The sequence below is a fragment of the Phaethon aethereus genome (assembly GCF_964289735.1).
Source record: "Phaethon aethereus genome assembly, chromosome: 6".
Lineage (NCBI taxonomy): Eukaryota > Metazoa > Chordata > Aves > Phaethontiformes > Phaethontidae > Phaethon > Phaethon aethereus.
The window spans coordinates 7,056,790-7,078,540 of NC_138580.1; the positions used below are offsets into that span (position 1 = coordinate 7,056,790).

Genomic DNA, 21,751 nt, shown 5'->3' on the forward strand with positions numbered 1-21,751 from the left:
AAAAAAATTTTTTAATCATTTATTATTTATACAACAGATGCACCTAAAAACCACCAACCAAGATGAAGACGCAATTGTGCTAGGAACTATAAAAACAAGTAGAAATCCCCCAAAGAGCTTTTAAAGTAAGGGATTGATAGTTTAGTTCTCCTAGGAAGACTAGTCACAGTGAATCTTTTAAATATATTTCTATGCAGAGCAGAGAAAGTCGTTGGGCTTTCATTCCTTTCAGTTCTTGATAGCACGCATAAAGCACCAGACACAAAAGGTAAGTGTGACCTTGCGACTCAAGCCCCAGACAGAATATGTGTGGAAATCCTGCCAGATTCATCTATTGACTCCTAAGCAGAAATTTCTTCCTGAATCAGGAAAATGATGCGCAGGGCATTGCTCGTCACTTAAAATATCAGCCCCAGAGTGGCAGATGTGATTGCAACAGGTTTTGTAGAGAAAAGCGATCCCAAACCCTTACCGTAAAAGTGTATTACTGACTTCCTGACATTGTACTGTGTTCATGGACGTGCACAAAACAATCATTTTTAGAGCAGTTTGACTCCTGAGCTTGCCTCGGTGCGCTTTGAAGCAGTTTGTTCTAAGCAAGTCCTGTTCACTATCCTAATCTGACATGAAGCCTGATGGAAAAATCCGTGATCGATTATAGCAGCAGGACAAAGAGGTATGAGAGGAAAGCAATGCAAAAGAACAGATATCAATCACTGGTTCACAACAAGCCTAAAAAAGGTAGCTGGTGACATTACTGAATTTGAAGGCAGTGTAGCACATCATTTTGCTGTATGTAGGTAAACACTCCGAGCTGCAGACTGTTTGTCTTACGGACAGACCGATTTGGTAGGAAAAGTGGATTTTGAAGTATGGATTTTGTTGGAAGGGGACAAAATAAACTATTGGGTTTTTACCTTGAAAACGGTGTAGCATGTAATGAGTGTTTGCCACGGTTTCACAGCTGCTTATTACTGTTATTTTTAAGATTCTAGGTGGTTTTTATACTTACAATTTTTAAATGGCTGAATATGAAATATATGATGGAACAAATCTGTACTGAATACGAAATAGCAGACACGATCAAAAAACTCTTTAATGTTGAGTTAGCTTTTTTCTCATTGCTGGACAAGATCATACTTCAAAGCAAATTAAAAACGTGAAGCCAAATTCTGATTGCAATGCAGGCTACAGAAATCTTCCTGTCAGCCTCAATAAAAGCAGGTGTAAGTTTTCAGTATTAGTCCAGTCCATCCAATTCACATGTCTTTCTGTCTTTATCTAATCTAATACATGGTCGTGAGATAAATTACAGGAGCATATGATAAATTGCATTGCTATTCATTTTTGGCAAGATCACCTATACTCTTGCCACTAATTCATCTCCACCAGGATCCATTGTAACGTACCAGATCCTTGCAGCAGCCTGCAAATAATGTAATTTCATTTTCTTTATGAAAACAAAGAAATTGTATCTGCTGGCAAATACCCTGTTTGCCCCCACCAAAATAAATGATACATCATTGACACCTCTGCAAAATCACTGGTATGAAAATATCAAGATGCATTTATAGCATTAAGAGTCTCAGAGATATTAGGTCCTTATATTCTATTTGAGTGAGAAACTATGACATGGTGTAGGTTTAGGGATGTCAAAGTAGGAAGGGATGATATGGTTTAGATTTAGGGACTTTTAGTAATTAATTTGGTTATTTTTGTGTTCTTTTTTTTTTTTTACCAGAGATTTGATAATACAGATAGCATACGCAAAACTGAGTAAGAAATCTGCAATATTCTTTAATATTTTTTTTTCAGTGTTTATTTAGAGCAGTTCACCACTCTTGAATAAAAACACCATCCTGAATCACAGCAGTACCACCCTGGATGCACACATTCATGCATCTCTTTTAGGTACCACTCATATCCATCTTGGAGTGGAAAGAGGAATATCCGACTAAAACAGAAAGAGAAGGTATCTTCTTTCCCCTTATACTCACTGGATCCATCTTTGCCTTCCATATGAACTCTGGTGAGTGGCTAAGGCTGGCGGTGAAGTGCCTCTTGATGTGCAAGGAAATTGAGATTTGAATGCGATGTCTTGGGAGGTGGGAGGTAATAAGGCTGACTTTGTGAGTTGTAGGAGAGCTCCCCATTGCCACTAGCATGAAAGAGCACCAGGACACTGCAGGCAGGTAGGACTGCAACACAAAAGCTGGCGTCAAGCCCATTGATGGTAGACACCCTTGGCCCCACCACCAGCATGAGCTGTTGGGGAAGCTGGGGGGTGGTGGGTGCTGGGCTTCATCCTGAGCCAGCTCCATGTCCCAGACCAATGTCCCATCACTCTGCTGCCAAGGAAGAGGGGAAGCAGTGAGCCGATGGCAATTTTGGCCGGAGAAGACATGTTAGCACCCGTGCTCCGGCTCAGTGCCAGCCTGGGTGATTGCTTCTCTGCTCCTCAGCATTGCCACTTCGACTGCTGACGGCCGCCGCCTCCTCCTCGCTCAGCCATACATTGCTGTGAAATGGTGCTGTGAACCACCCAACCGCTGCTGAATTTCACCCAGGGGATTGCTGCACCTCAGTGGTAAGGGAAATGGGTTTGCATATCAAGATTTTAAAGCAATTTGTGGCATTTTGAGGTGGAAGATGCTACTGATGTGAAAAGGCGGTTATTGTATTTACTGCAAAATCTGTTATCCACCCCATGAAAACATGAGCAGTACTTCAAGGCAGAGGATGTATTGCAGGATGATGTGAAAACCTGGCCTTGCTGGTGGGAGGGAAAGTCTTCCCAGTGATTTCAGGGAGGTGAAGGCTTCATCCTACACTATTTAGGAGCAGTTGAGGCATAATAGTTACATCCAGCTAATTGGATGCATTGCTATAGGCACTTGAGAAACATGATAGACAGATGCATTCAGCTAGATAGATATCCCCTGGTGTAGTGAGCTGAAGTCAATTACGGAGTTAAACTGTGAAAGATTTGACCTGATGTCATTTATATCTCAAGTCATAATTAACACTTAAAGTTCAACTCTATGGCAATTTTCTTTTAATAACACTTAAAACCTCTGTAGAGCTCAAAGAATTGCATAGACATAATGAAGGATGACTTGAGTGGATGCCAGAATTTCAGTGTTAGTAATTAATCCTCAGAAAACCTTTGCAAGGCATATGGGTAGCATCATTTCTCTTCAGTTTCTCCTTTGAAGGGAAGCGAGGTTTGCCCAATGCCTCCCCAAAGCCCATGGCACCTGGAGATAAGGATTGAGGCTTTTTCAGGTGCTAAACCAGCGAACTATCAGATCAGCCCAGCTCCCATCTTTTTGTCTTGATATATTTTTAGATTCTACCAAAATCTTTAGAACTATTATGGTCAAATTGCTTGTCAAATGGCCTGGTTTTTCCAATTAGAAGCTATGCAAATGCAGCAGAAAAAATCTGCCATAAATACAGCTTCTGCTTCGAATATTGTGATGTGGATGAAAGACGAATCTTACTGGGGGAAGAAACACGCTCTCGGACTGAGACCTTGTAAGCCGAGATTCAGCTTGCTGCAGGTTTTTATGGTCAAGTTATAACTGCCTGTAAGGCAGTGGTTTGAAATGGAAGTGCTGACAAAACTTTTAAACTACAACAGTGGAAATGGCGCCGCAATAATTTATAATCTACAGGCAGCTTTGGATTTATTATCACAATGACAAATGCACTGTCATTGTTAATAGGATATTTCCCAGCAAGGACTTCTTGTTATGCAAGCCAGGTTCACTATGTCATGCAGCATGATAGCAATAAAGTCTACAAGAATTTGTAATGAACTTCAATTACTAATAGATTATGGTTAATGGGAAATATGTGCAGTAAAGATATGGGTTTTTATATGCGCCTTCTGGTACTCTACAAGGCAATGATTTATGCTACAATTTATGTTAACATTCTCCAGTAAGAAAAAAAGCCTAAATTGGTGGAAAGCCACTTCATCCATAACAAATATTTAAGATAATTTTGCACGTCATGTAAATGAAGATGTAAAATTAGATATTAATCCGTTTCATTTTAGCATTTGTATTTTTATTAAAAATGAAGACTTTGCCCTACTGTGTAACGACATTAAAAAATCCTATCGTGGGCTGCAAGCATGAATTACACCGACGTAATAATGGTGACAGCAAGCGAGCTGCAAGTGCGTTTGTTCAATCTGCCGTTGTAATTAACAGAGCAGGGAGAACATTTCTCTACGTATGATTTAAAGCAAGAGCCCCGACGCTGCCCAGGCAGACGTGTTTGGCGCGGAGGGGGTACATACGCGAAGACCAGGCTCCTTTGAGGGGGTCAGCCTTTTCCCCCCGCTCCTGCTCCCCCCCAGCCCTCCTGCGCGGCACCGCTCCGAAGCCATGCCTCCTCCGCCGGCACAGCAACCCTCCCGGGAACGGCTTTGGGAGATCATCATCACCTGACGCGGCACCGGTGCCGCGCGCTCACGCGTGCTTATCAGAGGGACGCAGGCCCGGGCGTGTGCCTGCTGCCTCAAAGGAGAGTTGTTGTTGTTGCTGTTGTTCCTCCTCCTCCTCCTCCCTCCTTCCCGCCGGCTTTTTTCTCCTGCGCCTGCAATATAATCCGTATATTCCAGGTTTACGTGCCCGCGCAATGAAAAGGAAAAAGGTGTCTCCCAACCGGAAAGCGAACGCTGTTCAGAATCACGGCTGATGAATGCAGAGGTGCAACGCTAAGGGTTGCGTACGCCCAGACTCACATCTCTGCAAAATGTTTACGCTTCGTGTCTGAAATATATTTAGCCAGAAAGGGGCACCCCTGCATGAAGAACTCGCAGGATGAGTTCTGGTGTATGTTTAATACAGGTAGCCTGCTGCCCAGCTTGTTCCAGTCAGCGTTATGCTGGTTTAAGACCATCGCCCTCAGCGAACCTCTGTACAAAGCCTATAAATTCCCTTTCTAGGGGTGCCGGTGAGGAAGACCCATCCCGTTGGCCCACACGTCCGGCTGGGGGGTTGCAAAGAGCAAGGCCGGTCTAGAGATGCGCTTTCGGAATAACTTGAGGTTAAGGCAGACTTTCGGCGAGGAAAACAATTAATTCCACGTGGAAAGCACACGGGTAAGCTCAAAATTGCCGTGTAAATCCCAGTCTGTGGACAGGCTGGACTCCCCAAACGTGCTCTGGAATAGCAGTATCTCACTGTACGACTGAGGGCAATTCTCACACGAAAATGTGGCTCTTCAGGCTAATAGGGAGTTGTTTAAGAGATTTACAAAAAGTCCTTCAGTTTTTATGGCCAAATGAGCATAAAAGTGTGCTTCCCCACACTCATTTCCTGCTAAATAATACTTACGGTACTTACTTGAAAATACCAGTGTTACAAATTTAAAATTAAAAGTAATTTATTCCTTAAGGGTGCTCTTCTGATTCGGTGTTTCCCCAGTTCCTTAACAGAAGCAGCTGCATGTACCGAATGGAGCTTACTGTATTTTTCCCCACCAGTTTTTTAATTAAATTCTCCTCCGCAGCAGCAGCAGTGGCAGAGGACCGCCCGGCGCGTCTGGTTTGAGTTAAGGAGTTTTCTTCTCCAGCCTGGGGCAAAAGCGCCTTTTCGCCCAGCGAGTTCTGCTTTTACATCCGACCCCGCGCAGCTCCGCGCACCCGGCACGCGCTGCCTCTCCCTGGCCTCTGCCTTTCTGATCGAGGAGGGGAAGGAGCTCCCGCACGCGTCCACACCGAACCTCCTTTTCTGTGTTCTCTGTGGTCATCCCCGCCCCTCTCCTCCCCAGGTCAGCTCTGCCGTTCCTCGTCTGTCCTGCTGTCTCCCACATTTTCACAACAAACCTCCCCCCAAAACTCTGAAAAGGTTTTTTCTTCTATTTTTACCTCTGCTAAACCACAAAACAAACAGGACACGCATGCGCATCTTGTTGCTGGGTTTCGTTGTTGGATTTTGGTGGGGTTTTTGTTCTGGCATTTCTGTGGCTCCGAAAGATAAGTCACCCCTGACAGGGTTGATGGGGCAATATCCAGCGGTCACCTCCTTCGCAAGTACTGTTTAGAAGAGGTCACTGACAACACAAAAGAGCTATGAAAATAATTGTAACTTTAATTTGCTTCCCATTAGAAATGCATGCAGCAATCTGTCCTAATGACGGATTTTCTCCTTCCCGCTTCGGCGTGTCACCGTAGCAGCTTACAGATATACCAAGGTCTCCTAATGCGGGAATCCGTATGTAGCACTGTGTGAAAGTAACAGATTTTGTTCGGTTCAACAGCTGAGAAATACCATGGAAGCATTTTAAAATACACTGGAATTAATATTTGATCACTAGGAGAAGTGCGTGTTTCCAATAATTCACCCTAAAACGAATACAAACAGCTATTAATGCCCAATATAGTCTCTTGTAAATAACTTCAAATCATTAATAACCTATACTGTATCAGAAATGTATATGCAAAAATAAAACATATTTTCTTGTAGCTAAGGCATTACGTACAGTAAGCCGTTTCAATGCTGAATCATGTTATTTCAACGGCAGAAATCACACCTGTTTCACAAGATAAACTGAGTATTCAGACTATTAAATTCATTCAAGTGACTCCCACTATGCATTGTGCCTTGTAGAAAGCATAATACTTCTTAAAACCGTAAAAACATTTAGCAAAACAAATGCATCAACTACTGGAGTGGAGACAGCCCCACATGGAGAAGGGACCAAGGAGGTGACGCACCTTCTTGCTGAACACCCAATACTATATACTGAACAGATTTACCTGACATGACCCCATTGAAAATGAAACAAATCCCACCCAAACGTGTCAGTTTGGCATCAGAGTTCATTTTCACATCTTCCATGTTACGAAGCTCACAAGCCACCCATGGCCCTTGCTGCCAGGTCTAGTGAAAGGCTGCAACCAGGAGGTTTGTGTGTTTAGCTAAAAACACCAAAAAGCCCTATGTGATGGCAGTAGCTGCTTCCTAACAAAGGCTTTGCATCGGGATCACTAGTGAAATCCACCTCTCCAGGATGGTTTTTACCACTGCTGTTCCTCAACCGTCTTCAATAGCTTCTCTCTTGCAGTGCCAGTGTGGACCTGGTACACAAGCCGCTCTGCAGATGCAACATCATAAAAATAAAGTACAGATACAGGAAAAGGGAAGCAGTGCCATTAAAAGGAGGTGTGAGGCCCCTTTCACAACAACTGGAGGTATGAGGTCTGGAAGTCACAGCAAGCTCAAGAGCTCCCATTGAGCAGCCACCCAAACGGTCGGTCATTCTCAGCCTCCGCTCTTGCCAGCTCCACTGAGAACCTGTAATTTGCTTATTTGGTCTGTTGAGAGTTTTTTAAATGAAGATGGCGAAACCACATATAGTTCTTGATTGTTTCTTAGGAAATGGTCAGGTTTCTGCAGCGCCTGAGTGGATGGTCTGGGTTACATCTCATTATACAACATCCATACAATAAAGCGCAATTAACTGCTTAGTGAGTTACACATTCATAGATTAGTACAGAATTAATCAGGTATCAAGGCTCGCTTATAGCAACAGATATTAATACTGATTTCTTAACAGGCTCCAAAAATTATATATTAGTACTGAAGTAAACTAAGCCATTTATAAAGTAGGAAAAACGTATTTCAGCTGCTAACAGTTTGTATCTGACTATTTGCTTTCAATCAAGAAGCAAGAAGTTAACTCATGGCTCAATCACTATTACACTCAGGTTGTTATTAAAAAGCACCTTCCCATCTCTTTTTTCACTGCACTCGGGCTTTCTCAACTCTTGCATTACCTGACTCCTTAATTCAGGAGGAGCAGTTTTAGAAAATTCACAAGTTTCTGTGAGGAAATCCAGCAACAGCTCTCCATCTTCGTTCCCTTCAATAAAGCAGCTTGTTATGTCCATGTGGGATGGAAGCTCATGGACCTGGTACTTCAGCCCAGCTGAATCCAGTATCCTTTCAATGTCAGCAGAGGAAACATAAGAGCAGAGATCTTCTAAACGGAAGGAAGACCCATACTTCTTCCACAGTGTTTCCCAGCCACTGGTTCCTGAGAGATAAACCACCAGAAAAATGCTCAGGAATAAGGAAAACACTATTTGAACAAATTATTGATCATCTGGGTTTTCTAGTAGTTGTCCTTGCTGTGAGCAGGGTCTCTCCAGAGTTGGGATATCTGTCCTGGGCCATGGTGGATGCCTCTGTGCTTTGAGGCTGGGGCTGCAGGACGGGATGGACACGTTACCTACCCCGGAGCTCCAGCCCTCCCCACGGAGCCCCCAGCTGAGGCCAGAGCAGCTCAGTGCACTTTAATCCTCCCTCCTTCCGCTCCCAACATGCTGCACCCCTCTGCTTCATGCACATAGGCAATATCTTTCAGGGATATCCTTCTGTAGTCCACATGCAGAACACAAGCTATTCAGTTTTATCTTCTTGATTTAAACTGTTCCCTAGATTTCAGCTGCCTGTTTGGAAGACCAAATCCTCTCCTAGTCCTTCGCCTAATTTGTGGTTGAGCTACACATGAGCTTCACTGAAACGATTATTGCCACGTGAAATACGTGGGGTGCAAAACCCTGATCGCATTGTCCATGCAGCTGGATGCATGGTGGAGAAAAGGGTGGGATGGACAGAGCCCAGGAGGAAGCTGCCCCATCCTCCTAGCCTTCAGCCTTCACTCCCATCACACCCACATGCCGCTGGGCATGGGCGATGAGAGGGCTGCCCCTCACCCCACGCAGACCTCCCCAGTGGTGCTAGAAGGACATTTGGGCTGTGTATTATTTGGGTGAGCAAAGATGAAGGGTGAGGATAAAAGGCTCCTGTAGCACCGCAACCACCTCCAGAACTGAGCCCATGCCAAGCCCACGCTTGTGCACGCTCCCCTTCTCAAGGGATGTTTTAGAAAGAAAACCAGCTGGGTAAGCTGAAAACGCCCCAGATACGTCTTCACATCTTTATTTTCCCTCAGCCTGCATCTGTGATTCAGCATTTCTGCTATAAATCATTTATAAAAGGATCACCCAGAATGACTGGACAGGATGAAAATAACTTTGAGCCTAATGAACAGCTCTTGAGAGTTAGGACTATAAATCTCCATAACTACTAAAACCAGTCGCTCGGCGGTTTTGCAAATGCTTTCTCTGCAAACAGTTATTTATAGTCAAATAAACAGTTTGATGTTTAGAAGAGGGGCTACAACATTTTCTTTCACCTGGTGGAAATTGAATGCAGAGCACTAATTGCAGAAAATTTGCTGGTGTCAGTGTTGTGTGACTCGGTGCCATCTCGGAGCCGAGCAATTATACACTACCTGAACGAAGCGTTATTATAATAGCTCTCAACAGGCTCAGCATATGGCACTACTTTTGTTTTCGAGGCGATGTAAACAGATTTTTTAAATGTGTTAAAAATAACACCGGATGGCTCTTTCAATTCACCTGCTCTCCCGGCAGGGATGGAGCAGGAGGGATTGCAACCTTCACCGACTGACCAAGCCCTCTCCTATCAGTCCTATTCCCAGGCTGGTTTTTAATTAACACATCCTAATGTGTTTGTGTTGGAGAAGACATTACCTTCATTTTTTGAAATAAGCTTTTTTCTGCTTATCTTTCAGTACCTCTTTTTGCTTCAGCGCTCATTTTAACAGTAACTCACGTCATTTAAAATACAGATTTCGTGTAGCGAACTGCTTGAAAACACTTTAAACCAAAAACATTTTGGAGAAAAATAGTTTGAATAAATTCAGGTCAGAGAAGTGCCACTTCACTGGGGACACTTCATGAACACAAAAATGGAACTTCATCACATTACGGTTTGCAGGCATGGCCAAATTCAATAAAAAATTAAGATTAAACCTCTGAAAAACCAACATTTGGCACCCCTGAAAAAATTATCATCAGATGTGACTGTTTACGCAACTAAAACTTCCACGGCTTGTGAGGCAAGACTTTCAAGACTCAAGTTAGACCCCACCATTGCAGTATCTCTAGCATACCCTGCCCACAGTATTAAAAGGTCGTTGTTTACTCCGTTGCTACACCTTCCTTCTGGACTGACCACGGAGCATCTCTTTCAGATCTGAAGTGGCCTAAGAACACTGTTTTCCACCCAAAATGACGACATTAAGGAAATGGGCAGTTTGAGAAGAAAATGAACCGTATGTGCTCTAACACCTGCTGTACGGCACAGCCGAGCCCCATTGTAGCCGTTCGCTTAATGCCACAAGTCTCCAGGAGCGCGATAAGTGGCCCCAGCCTGAAAAGCCCTTTACAGAAAATCGCAGAGGCTGGAGGAGCCCGTGCGGGTGAGAGCCGTGGGACGGAGCCTCTCGCCCGCTCCGGGGCTCCCCGCTGCCACCCGTCACCGGCCAGGCTGCGGGACGGGGAAGGCGCTTTGTGCCCACGGCACAGCTTTGGCGGCTCACAAAGCCGTTGGCTTTACAACCTGCAGCACGGAGCTGCGCAGATACCGCGGGCGTGCAGATTTCAATGGATGCAGATGAGCGGGCACCACTTATTATGCAGCCAGTACACCTCTATAGGTGATAAAGGGCGAGTTAAATAAAAACGTGCATTGTTTTCTAGCTGGCCTGCGTTGAACTCGCAGGAACCCCGAAGGTTCTCGTGGTTCTTGCCCCACCGAGCAGTGTTGGTGGAACAGCTCTCACCTGACACCAGGATGATGAGGAGCTTCGCCTGCGCTGCCAGGAGGCTGCAGAAAAAACGGAGAGTCGCTGGGACGTCTTTCACGTAATACAGCATCTGGAAAGAGCAGAGATGCTCGCAGAGATATGGTGCGGTCCTGGTGAATATTATAACTGGTACCACTAGGTGAAAGAAACCGAACAGGGCAATCTGAACAGAAGAGCAGTGGGACGACAAGGCACAACAGCAGGCAGCAGGCTCACGCTGCGAGCTCGGGGCTGTCACCGCCCTGCCTGCTCTCTGGCTCTCCCAGGACCAAGCCCGTCTTCATTCATTAACCGGAGATAAAGAGGTCTGCCTTTCTTAGCACTGAAGATGGCTTGTAATGGCTTCAGTAAACTTGGAAATACAAAGGCAATTTCACAGAGAGGACAAGGAGCTTTGAAAACACTAGTTAAAACGTATTTTTAGTTGACTGCCACCCACAGCCTGATTAATAGGACTACTGTGCTTAAAGTTGCTTTGCTGTAACTCATCTTTCATTTTTGCAGTTCACTTATGCTTAAGTACTTTAAATTACAGGGAAATAAACTCACCTTTCTTCCCCTTAGAGAGGATAATGAGGTCACATACTTCATGCATACTTTTAACAGCCAAGTCTTTGACAACATTTACTTTGCAGAGACTTTTACCTGGATCATGTGAATGAAGTCCCATTTCTTGGGCTTCTTTTCTGCATTCATGCGACTTTCGTATTCATAAGCTGTCTCCTCATGCCAGGTAAACTTTACATTCTCGAGGTTTGATGTCTTAGCCACACGCTCTGAAATATAGGAGAAGGCAGGACAGAGGCATCTCAATTGCCAATACGGGACCGGTTTCCATTCAGAGCTTTAATACATCCAAAAGTCATATTTAGGTAGAGAGTTTTGGTACCAGTTTAACACAGCAGTGGAATATTTAATACCTTGAGCACATATGTAGGAAGGGGGCTGTCCAGGTCTTTTTAGGATGGAGTCTTAAGAGGGTGTGATGCTTTCCCCTTTGCACCCTCATTTGGGCTCCTCCAGTTTTTACCTGATTGAAAAAAAAAAAAAAAAGAAACTTCCCCATGGTTGGCTCAAGCTGCACTAAAAGATGTTGGCTGGGATAAACAGTAATGAGGCCATGAGCAGCACGTTTCATGCTGAATGGGAGAAGAGCTGATGGCCCCTTTGCTTAGATGCCACCCAAGACTCACATGGCTGAGGAGAAGCCAGGCCATGGCAAAGGGTTTTTCAGAGACTGAATAAATAAATACAGGGGCTTGAGGATGGATCCGGGGGCTGTGTTTTGGAGAGAAAGCACAATTAAAAGCTTGAGAAGGGCAGAGAAAGCAAATGGCTCACTCTGGGAATTTGAAACAGAGATGGTGGGAGGGAGAGGGAAGGAGCTTTGCTCCATGAGCAAGGACCCATCTTTTGACATTTGGCTTCTGCTCTGCTCAGATAAATGAGATTTTTCAAAAGTCCACAGTTTCGGCCAACTGCTTCAGGTAGAAGGAATAATACTGTTTTAAAGCAAAGACTAGTATAAAGAGTGACACATAGTGTGTTTTCAGACCTCGATACAATGCACATCCAGCAACTCAGGAAAGCAGAAAGCTGAAGTGGATTCAAGGAACAAGTTATGCCGAGGGCCTGGCTCATCACTGCGTTTCTTTGCTTTTAATGGGAGCAAAACTGAGGAATAATTTCATATTTTAGGGGATGCTGGAACACTAATGTCCATCTGCTGGCATATGGAGCTCATCTCACTGCGCTCCTGCCTGGTGCTCGGAATTGCTCCAGGACAAAGCTAGCCCTGATGTGATTCTTGTGCTTCACTGGAGTTAACATAAATTTAAAACTTAAATGGCCCGAAGGCCGACTGAGCCTTAGCTACAGAACACATGCTCAAAACAACATGATTTGCTAAGACCAACGCCTTTACACCACTAATCACGATGTTTCTCCTTTTGGGCTCCAATTAGGACATACCCCCGTCAGACAGATGAGAAACGCTCCAGCAGTGCTTATCTCCTCTCCTGTACGGCTGGGAACGGGCCACCCCTTTCTGATGCTGCTTGCTGTTACTCTGTTTGCCTCCATGCATGATTCACTGGCCCCGGTGCTCGCAGTTCAGATTTAATTTGCCATTTTAAACTCAGGTTTTGTTCAGCAGCAGTTCATATTGCCATCACAAATAATCTGGTGCAATCTGGTTCGATTCAATTGCTAGACAGTCTGCGAGGAGGCACTAGGAAGAAAACTGAATTGCTTGCCAGGGTGGGCTTTTGAAGTCAAAATTTCAGAAGGGACAAACTCATTCGTATTAGAGGAAGTTGCTGCCCAAAGACCCATCTGAAGCCAAAACATATCACCCTAACCGTGAAGGTGCATCGTGCAAGCAAAAGCAGCGCAGCTCAGTCGGGGTGCCACCAGTGCTCCGACCGTGGTCACCAAGGGGTTTCACCTCGACACAGACCAGGAATGAAGAAAAGCCACAGCCTGGCCACAGGGCTTTGAGGAGAGCCTCCGTTGTATGACACAGCCTAAGATAAACCTCAGTTTGTCATCACCACACATCCCAGTATGAAGTTTCTCTTGTGAGCATGGCTTCTCCTTCCCAAGGAGAAAGTGTCTGGTTAGGCAGAAAACGTAACTACTGAATCCTCAGAGGCACAGATGATGTTTCCAATTCTCCACGGAAAATCTTAGGGCTCAGAAACCTCATTAATGATACCTACTGGGGACATGATTAATTACCAAATAAGAAAGTTTAAAGAAAGAAATTCAGATGAATATTTAATTTCTAGTTTAGCATAAAACTTAAAACAAGGACAACATTTTATATTTTCTTTAACTTTCTTCTGGAAAGAAAGTCACTGAAGTAGGATAGGACTGCCAGTTAATTGGCGGTGGGTGGTGAGACCACCAGGAAGATTCAGCGCAAATCCAGTTCCACGAAGCCGATGGTTAATGGCCCAGACAGGACAGAAACGCTGTGTGCAAGTGCCCAAACTGTCTTACAAACAGAGCAGATGCTCTGTTACCCAACCTCCACCATCTCAGCCTGGAGCAATGTAAAAGCTCCTGGGATTTAACACAAGCCATTCTTTCAAGGATCAGGTCCACCTCATGCAGAGACAGATACACAAAAATTATGTGTTTCCTGAGAGCCTTTGGTGCTTCCAGTGAACTCCTCCACGGCAGGGAGAAAAGGACTGCTACTATTCTTACTTTTTTTCTTAGATCTCCACAAGTTGCTTCAAACTGGGAATGCTCATTTTTAAAGACTTAAGTGAGAGTAGGAGATGGAGATTTACAGTGCGGTTTTGCAGTCTGGAATTTACTATGGTTTGGAGCATTTCCAACAACACAGACTGCTGAAGAGGGTCATTCATTACTGCCATGTCCATTTAGCAGCCGCTTTCTGGCAAGGTGTGCTCTGCGTGGGGCTGCTCACAGCCTGTACGGCATAGCCAGTGTCACCTCCATACGAGACCATAATTACATAGAATCATTAGGGTTGGAAAAGAATTTTAAGATCATCAAGTCCAACCATCAACCCAACACCACCATGCCCACTAAACCATGTCCCGAAGTGCCATGTCTAGACGTTTTTTGAACACTTCCAGAGATGGTCACTCCACCACCTCCCTGGGCAGCCTGTTCCAATGGTTGACCAATCTCTCAGTGAAGAAATTTTTCCTAATATCCAATCTAAACCTCCCCTGGCGCAACCTGAGGCCATTTCCTCTCCTTCTATTGCTAGTTACTTGGGAGAAGAGACCAACACCCACCTCACCACAACCCCTTTCAGGTAGTTGTAGAGAGCGATAAGGTCTCCCCTCAGCCTCCTCTTCTCCAGACTGAACACCTCCAGTTCCCTCAGCCGCTCCTCATAAGACTTGTGCTCCAGACCCCTCACCAGCTTCGTTGCCCTTCTCTGGACACACTCCAGCACCTCAATGTCCTTCTTGTAGTGAGGGGCCCAACACTGAACACAGGATTCAAGGTGTGGCCTCACCAGTGCCGAGTACAGGGGCACGATCACTTCCCTACTCCTGCTGGCCACACTATTTCTGATACAGGCCAGGATGCTGTTGGCCTTCTTGGCCACCTGGGCACACTGCCGGCTCATGTTCAGCCGGCTGTCAACCAGCACCCCCAGGTCCCTTTCCGCCGGGCTGCTCTCCAGCCACTCCTCCCCAAGCCTGTAGCGTTGCATGGGGTTGTTGTGGCCAAAGTGCAGGACCCGGCACTTGGCCTTGTTAAACCTCATACAACTGACCTTGGCCCATCGATCCAGCCTGTCCAGATCCCTCTGCAGAGCCCTCCTACCCTCCAGCAGATCAACACTCCCACCCAACTTGGTGTCATCTGCAAATTTACTGAGGGAGCACTCGATTCCCTCATCCAGATCATCAATAAAGATATTGAACAAGACCGGCCCCAGAACCGAGCCCTGGGAAACACCGCTTGTGACCGGCCGCCAGCTGGATTTAACTCCCTTCAGCACAAGTCTCTGGGCTCGGCCATCCAGCCAGTTTCTAACCCAGCAAAGAGTGCACCTGTCTGAGCCACCACTTTCTGTAGAAGAATGCTGTGGGAGAAGGTGTCAAAGGCTTTACCTGCTAAGGTAAAGCCTGGTAGGTGTTAAACCAGTAATAATCAAACTGTGGATTAGTATTTAACTCTCGCTTTGTAGAGCCATTTGACCAAAGCACCCCTGCTAAACATTCAATCCTCCACGGAAAATGCTTTCCTTCATGAATGTTGCTCCGACCTTTGGGCTGAAACAAGCTCTAAGCCATGGAGCACACAGCAAAAGTCTTTCCTATCGCCCTTGCTTGCCTTTCCGTGTTTTCAAATTCAAAGGGTGGTAAGTAATTTAGTGCAACACTGTGAGGTTTAGCTATCTGTTATTTGGAAACTATTTTTAAGATATGTGAAAATTTCCATGAGACACTAAAATTTTCCTGTCGATGTTGAGGAAGGATCCTGATTCAGTGCAAGTTGAAGGAGAAAAGCTTTCTGAAATGTGGGGCTTTTACTTTCTTCCCATAAAATCACCCACCAGCTCCCACCTTGCTTAGCTTTTAAAGTCGGTCTAGTCCAAGAGTTTGCCACACGGAGTTCTTTGCAGTGTGACAGACTAAGATTTTAATGAGAGACTGAGCATTGTTGAAAAACAATGATGGCTAAAAAGCATAAAATAATGACTTTTTTAACTTTTAAGAGCCAATTCTGACAAGAAAGCATTTGAATGTGGGTTCATGCAGCGTTCAACTCTTTTTAATGCATTTAGAGTACTTTAATGTAAATTTAATTTATTTAATGTAAAAATACCTTTGTACTTGAAGATTTGGTCAGCGCATGGCTCTATCACTTCATTGTTGATGGTGACCCCGGGATATCTGGCTTGTACTTTTGAGAGGATCAGCAGGTCAATCTCACCTAGGGAAGCAGGCAACATGAAAGACAAGATGAAAGCAAAGCTCAGGCAAACATTATCTCCCATCATCATCACATCCCCAGTTTTGAAGACTGATGCCTGCCATTCATGTACAGAGAATGTACCACACGGGTACACGTAGCTGCTTTGTATTCCCAGCTGATTGCCGCTGAGGGTTTAGCTCTAGGGTTGGAGAAAAATTTAAACATCAATCCCAACTATTTTCATTCCTCCTCTCTGACTACCACCATCAGCGCCAAGGGAAAACCAGACACAGTCAAGTGTGTGGCTTGACCTCATATTTTCTGGACATGGCCTAACCTCCCGGGGAAGATGCAAAATGACTCTGACGGTCCCAGTTCTGACAGTCCCAAGTCACCAATGAACCTGGCAGGATTTCTTAGCAGTCAGTAAAAGCATTTTTGGCCAAGCATCTCACTGGTTACCAGGTCATGTGGGTGAAGGAGAAGAGAATACGTGTTTACACTAGAATCAGAAACAACATTCACGTCTGTTTGTCTTCGGTGTCCTGTGACTTTTTCCATAAGTATGATCAATAGTGGACGTACCATTTATGTTTATCTAACCCCTGTTTACAGAATACCCCAGAGCTGACCAAACTTTCTTTGTGAGGAATAGTTCTCTCTGGATACTGTCCAGGCTAGCTGCAATTATTTTACCGATGGAAGTATCGATACATCCAATATTTCAAAATTTAAAAAGAGCTACCGTCACTCTTGGACACCTTTCCCCATCCACAATATAGGAAGCTCAGGGAGACGATGCTCGTGACTGAGGCATGGGTCCGGGGACAACATTACACTGGCTTGCTTAGGTTTCTTAGGACTCACTTCTGCTTATTGTGCTTGAATAAATTTTAGGTGGAAAAAATAATAGAAGAATAAATTAAGGGAGAAAGAGTGAAGCAGAGGGTAACTGTGGTGAATAATAGACCCAGGGGTCATGTTACAGACAAATAGTGAGCTTTGTCCTGGAAGATGTACTTGTGCTTGCTCACAACAAGCCTTGTAACATTCCCTACAAATGAGCAAAATTACGCACTCAACAGAAGATCACGCAGCGAGCCCTGATGGCCAGACAAGTTCTTGCTGAGGGTCTGTGGAGGGAGTGCTCCCATCGTATTTGCACGGCCTCTGCCGGTCCTCATGCTTTGTAGTGCCCCTGGGTTCCCACCACTTCCACATTATCTCCATCATATGGAAGATTTGAAGTATAAAAGGAAAATATTGGGGGTTAAATAGCCATAATGTGCACCCCAGAGCTCAACCCAGCACACCAGGTCCTCCCCCGGGAGGGTCCTTTGCCCTGCAGAGAGCTCTGCCTGCTTCTGGCCCCAGCACACATCACCCCCAGGCAAAATCAGGCACCCCCCCAGGTCTCACCTGCTCATTAACACCCTGAGAATTTAACATAAAAAGTAAGGAAGAGTTCAATTTTTTCAGACTTACATGTCTTTCTTAAAGCAACTAATAACACCAAAATTTACATGGCATCTGTGCAAGCGTGTTCTTTGAGGAAGGGAAATTAAATTTCTGAAGGAGAAGAAATAGCTGCAGCTTTGCTATCACTGCGAACGCTGTATTTTGTTGAAAAATCAGAGCAAAGTCAGTTATCTGCAGGCTGCCGTGGTAAAATCTGGGAACACAGAACCTTACTGAATTACTGCAATATTTTTGATTTTTGGTTCCTTTACCAACTTTTTGTAAAATGGATTAGCCTTTCTGAAAGGTTGCGCAGGTCCTGATAAAAAAAATTTGAATTTTTGCATTTCCATATGTGGATAGACTAATATATTTCCTTCCACTCTTCTGTGGCCAAACCACCCTTGTATTGTTTTTAACAAAAAACCTCCACCCCTTCGATTCATAATTTAATCCACAGCCTTAATTGACTTCAGTTAGCTCTTTTATATGCAAACAAGTGTCCTGAGGCATTTTACAGTCAAATCTGTGGCAGCTTGCATTATCAACAATTTGGCAATTAGGCTATCCGCATTATTTAAACTCTCCAACACAATTACCTTTTAAAGGCTACCGCTATGTTCACCATTAAGTTTCTAATTAAACATTTTACGTAACGGGATAGTTTATAAGCACAGTTGCTACTTTATAGCAGCGCTGACGACTTTTATGGTTTTTAAAGGTGCGGAGCGCTGCGCGCCGGAGCGGGAAGTTAATAAGGCAGCGGCTGCAGGCGAAGGCAGGCGCCGTGGGCGGGGGGGTGGAACGGGACGCGGTGCCGCGCCGCGCCGCGCGCCTCCCGTAGGCGGCAGCGCCGAGAGGAAACGCCCCCCGCCGGCGCTCCCGCCCTGCCCCGCGCAGGGGCAGGCGGCGCCGGGGCGGCGGCTCCGTCGCGGCCCTCCGGCCCCGGGGTTAGCGGGGGGGTGTGGGAAGCCGCTGCCTCCTGACCCCCCAAGGACCCGCGGCGGGAACGAGCCAGCAAGGAGTGGGGGTTGGGTGGCCTTGGAGGTTTTTTTAACGTCACAAATTGGGTTTTGCCTGCGCATTATTGGTTGGGTATCCGTCATGCTAAACTGGGGGGTCCCTGGTTAGGGGATTAAGTACCTCACCAAGTAAAGTGTTCCTGTTTAAAGCAACCTTTTGGGGGGAGAAGAATGGTTTCCTTTGTTTGGAGAGCAATGTTCCTACTCTGTCACACTGGCTGTTTTATAACTAACACACACCATTTACATACAATTATTTAAACTTATTAGGAGAGATCGACAAAGTGGAGATTAGTCTTTGGAGATGGTATGACTAAAACATTTAAACCAAATTAGCTGTTCATATAAAATTTAAGTTTGATCACTTAATGGGCAGAGCGGAATTAGAAAACATAGGCTTTAATTATGGGGGAACTTAAGCAAGGATTTAATGAGAAGCCACTTGATACTATTGGTATTGTTTTTCCACCCAGCTAACTTCAGAGAAAAGACTTGCTCTGATTTCTTCTGGAGCTTGTGTTCAGCTCCACTGTTTCGGGGGACAGTAGCTCCAGGAGGGTCCTGTGCATTGACTGTGGTCAGCACGTACCTACGGGCAAAGCAGAGGTCGGCCAAGGCTGTCACGTAGCTGGGCAGGAGGCAGCAATGACGGGGAGTTGCCACATCAGTAAATAGCTACCGAGGACAGTAACTGCAATGCAAGTAAAACTTTAATATTCTGAGGAATCTAAGACGTTACGGTGCTTTTTTTGCATAGAAACACTATGGGGCGGTTCAAGGCTCTCTCTGCCCTCTAGAGTGAGGTTGTAGGATGTCTCTCCTGTGGAGGACATATGAGGCTTGAGGTAGGGAGGCACAAGCTGTTTTCAGACAATGTGGCCCCACACCAGCTAACAGCATCTGTCCCCTGGAGCTGACTTTTCAAGAAAAGTTATTTTCCACTCCACTCCTTTCTGCAATTTGTAATCCTCTATTCTTAAAAAAAAAAAGGAAAAGCATAAGCAGTACGGAAGTCCATAGCATACCTGCTCCACCACCGACGCTTAGAATGTTGATTGTAGACTTCCCACCTCCAATACTGAAAAACATTATTTATAAATTTTAGGAGAGCTACCCAGTAGAGAGGGATACATCCATTTTGTGAAGCACTGGAGATCCCATGAAGACTAAAATCTGTAGGACAAAATTGAATGCAACGTGCACACATACAGGCATGCCTATGAGGCGGGGTCACATTCAGAACTCTGCTCTTTGGAGGTTCGCGATTTCCAGTTGTTTTGGCAATTTGTAGAGAAGTTCTGCTTTTCTTATGAGTGCATACAAGCAGAAGCAGGTCCATGCCTTCTTATGCCTGTGCTTCAAGGACCAGAGATCTTCCTAGAGCTGGACCAGCAGTTCAAGTATTATTCAAAAAAAAAAAAAAGAAAAAAAAAAAGTTTTGCATTTTGCAAAATGAGGAGGAAGAGGGAGAGTGCAATACACTTAAAATCCCTTAGGGAGGCTTTGGCAGAGCCATAAGACCTTGGGTCCAGAGAAGGGCCTCCCCAGAGCCAGGATTTGACCCCAGCTGCCTGCTGCCCAAGCCAGCTCACAAAGAGAGGGGTCCAGTGAGAAACACACACCAGCAGGCAAAGCAGGATTTTAAAAGATGCTTTCAACTAAATTTAATGTTAGAACCTAATATCTGTTATTGCATTTTAGAGCTGATTCAGGGTAAGCTCTATTTGCACGCAAGAAAACAATTCAGCCCTATCTCTCCCTGCTAGGCAGGCTCTGTCGCAAAGAGCATCCATTCAACAACGTGTGTAAATGAAATCTCCAGCCAAGCCCTATCAGAGACCCACAGATGGGGCCAGTTATCCGAGCCCAGCCGACCCATACCCGCCACGGGACCACGCCACCAGGCTGTCCTTCAGCTGGATGTGGCCACCACCATGTTACCTCGCTATTGCGGCCGGCAGCTGCCTCTCCACGAACTCCCGCATGCACTGGTGCTCGGTCGAATTCGCCAGGAAGAGGCGAAAGGACTGGAGGTATCTGTCAGGGTTGGTGAGCAAGCTCCTCATGGGTGATGCCATGTTGGGGGTCGGAAGGTTGCAGGAGGTGGCAGGTTGTTCCCCGCAGCTCTTCTTTCAGACCTAGAGAAGAAATAACGCCGGAGAGGTAAAAACCAGCAGGCACCTGGACTTTGCTCCGCATCCTCAGCCCTGCTACTGCACCTTAGAGCATGTAAAAAAGTCTTACGCATTTTTGCACTAGAAGCTGTAAATCAGGTTCGAGCAGCAAAGGGTAATATATCATCTTTAACCTGTGCAGAGGAAATGCCAGCATTTTTTAACTCTGCTGACACAGGGCTCTGTTAAAACCCAGTAAAATGGTCTTTAGACGGTTCTTAAATAAAAGAAAAATTTCCCTATTTCTTGAAGGCATGGAGATGCTCCAAAGACTTGGTCTGGATTAGAAGAAAGTGCAACACACATCTCCAGAGATGCTGGCAGATGTCTCTATCTGGTTTTTTTTAATCTTTTGATGTTCTTAAAGGGAATGCTGATGGTGGGGTGAAAACAATAAAAACCTTATAAATGCACTCTTTATTTTTCTACTTCCTCTGAAGATAATGGTATGATTCCCATGAGAAAAGTAGTTAATTCTTGAAAGCCACGTGATTTACTGGAGTGGATGTTGTGCTAAACCCAGCTTACACAGAGTCGGGAGAGGGGGAGGCAGAATGTGCTACTGCAAAACGTCGGGCAGTACCTTGAAATATGCACAGAGGTGTTCATCCCCTCTTAAATTGCATTTTAAGTCCTTCATGTCTTGTCCTAACTGGCAAGGAGAAAGAGCTCCTCTTCCTTCTCGCAGGTCCCAGGCTTAAGGACCACACCGCATCTCTTACCATCAGATCTGATTTCCCACAGAGGTTACATCCCAGCCACCTCACGTTATTTTTATCGCTCCCTTTGGACTGTCTCCACCAAGCCCTGTTGTTGTTGAAGTGCAGCAGCCAAGAGCAAAAGCCTCCCACCCACTGAGGTCCACAGAGCAGCTGGGACAGCTTCCCGTGCCCCACCGAGAGCCCGCACCTCTTGCCTTCGCTCACCAGCATGGCCACTGAAATACAAGCCACTGGCTTTGGGTGAGGATTCTTTCCAAACTAC

The 21,751-nt window shown here is 45.4% G+C and overlaps 1 protein-coding gene across 1 annotated transcript; it reads right to left on the reverse strand.

Annotated features, from left to right (window-relative positions):
- Positions 1–7,699: 7,699 nt before the first annotated feature.
- On the reverse strand, positions 7,700–20,717 carry HNMT (histamine N-methyltransferase; the record flags this gene model as incomplete). Its single annotated transcript, XM_082001653.1, has 6 exons — positions 20,535–20,717; positions 19,619–19,671; positions 16,024–16,131; positions 11,344–11,474; positions 10,675–10,768; positions 7,700–8,055 (listed from the first exon to the last, which is right to left on the reverse strand). The coding sequence occupies exons 1-6, from the start codon at positions 20,669–20,671 to the stop codon at positions 7,700–7,702; spliced, it is 879 nt and encodes a 292-aa protein (XP_081857779.1). The 5' UTR covers positions 20,672–20,717.
- Between the last annotated feature and the right edge of the window lie 1,034 nt (positions 20,718–21,751).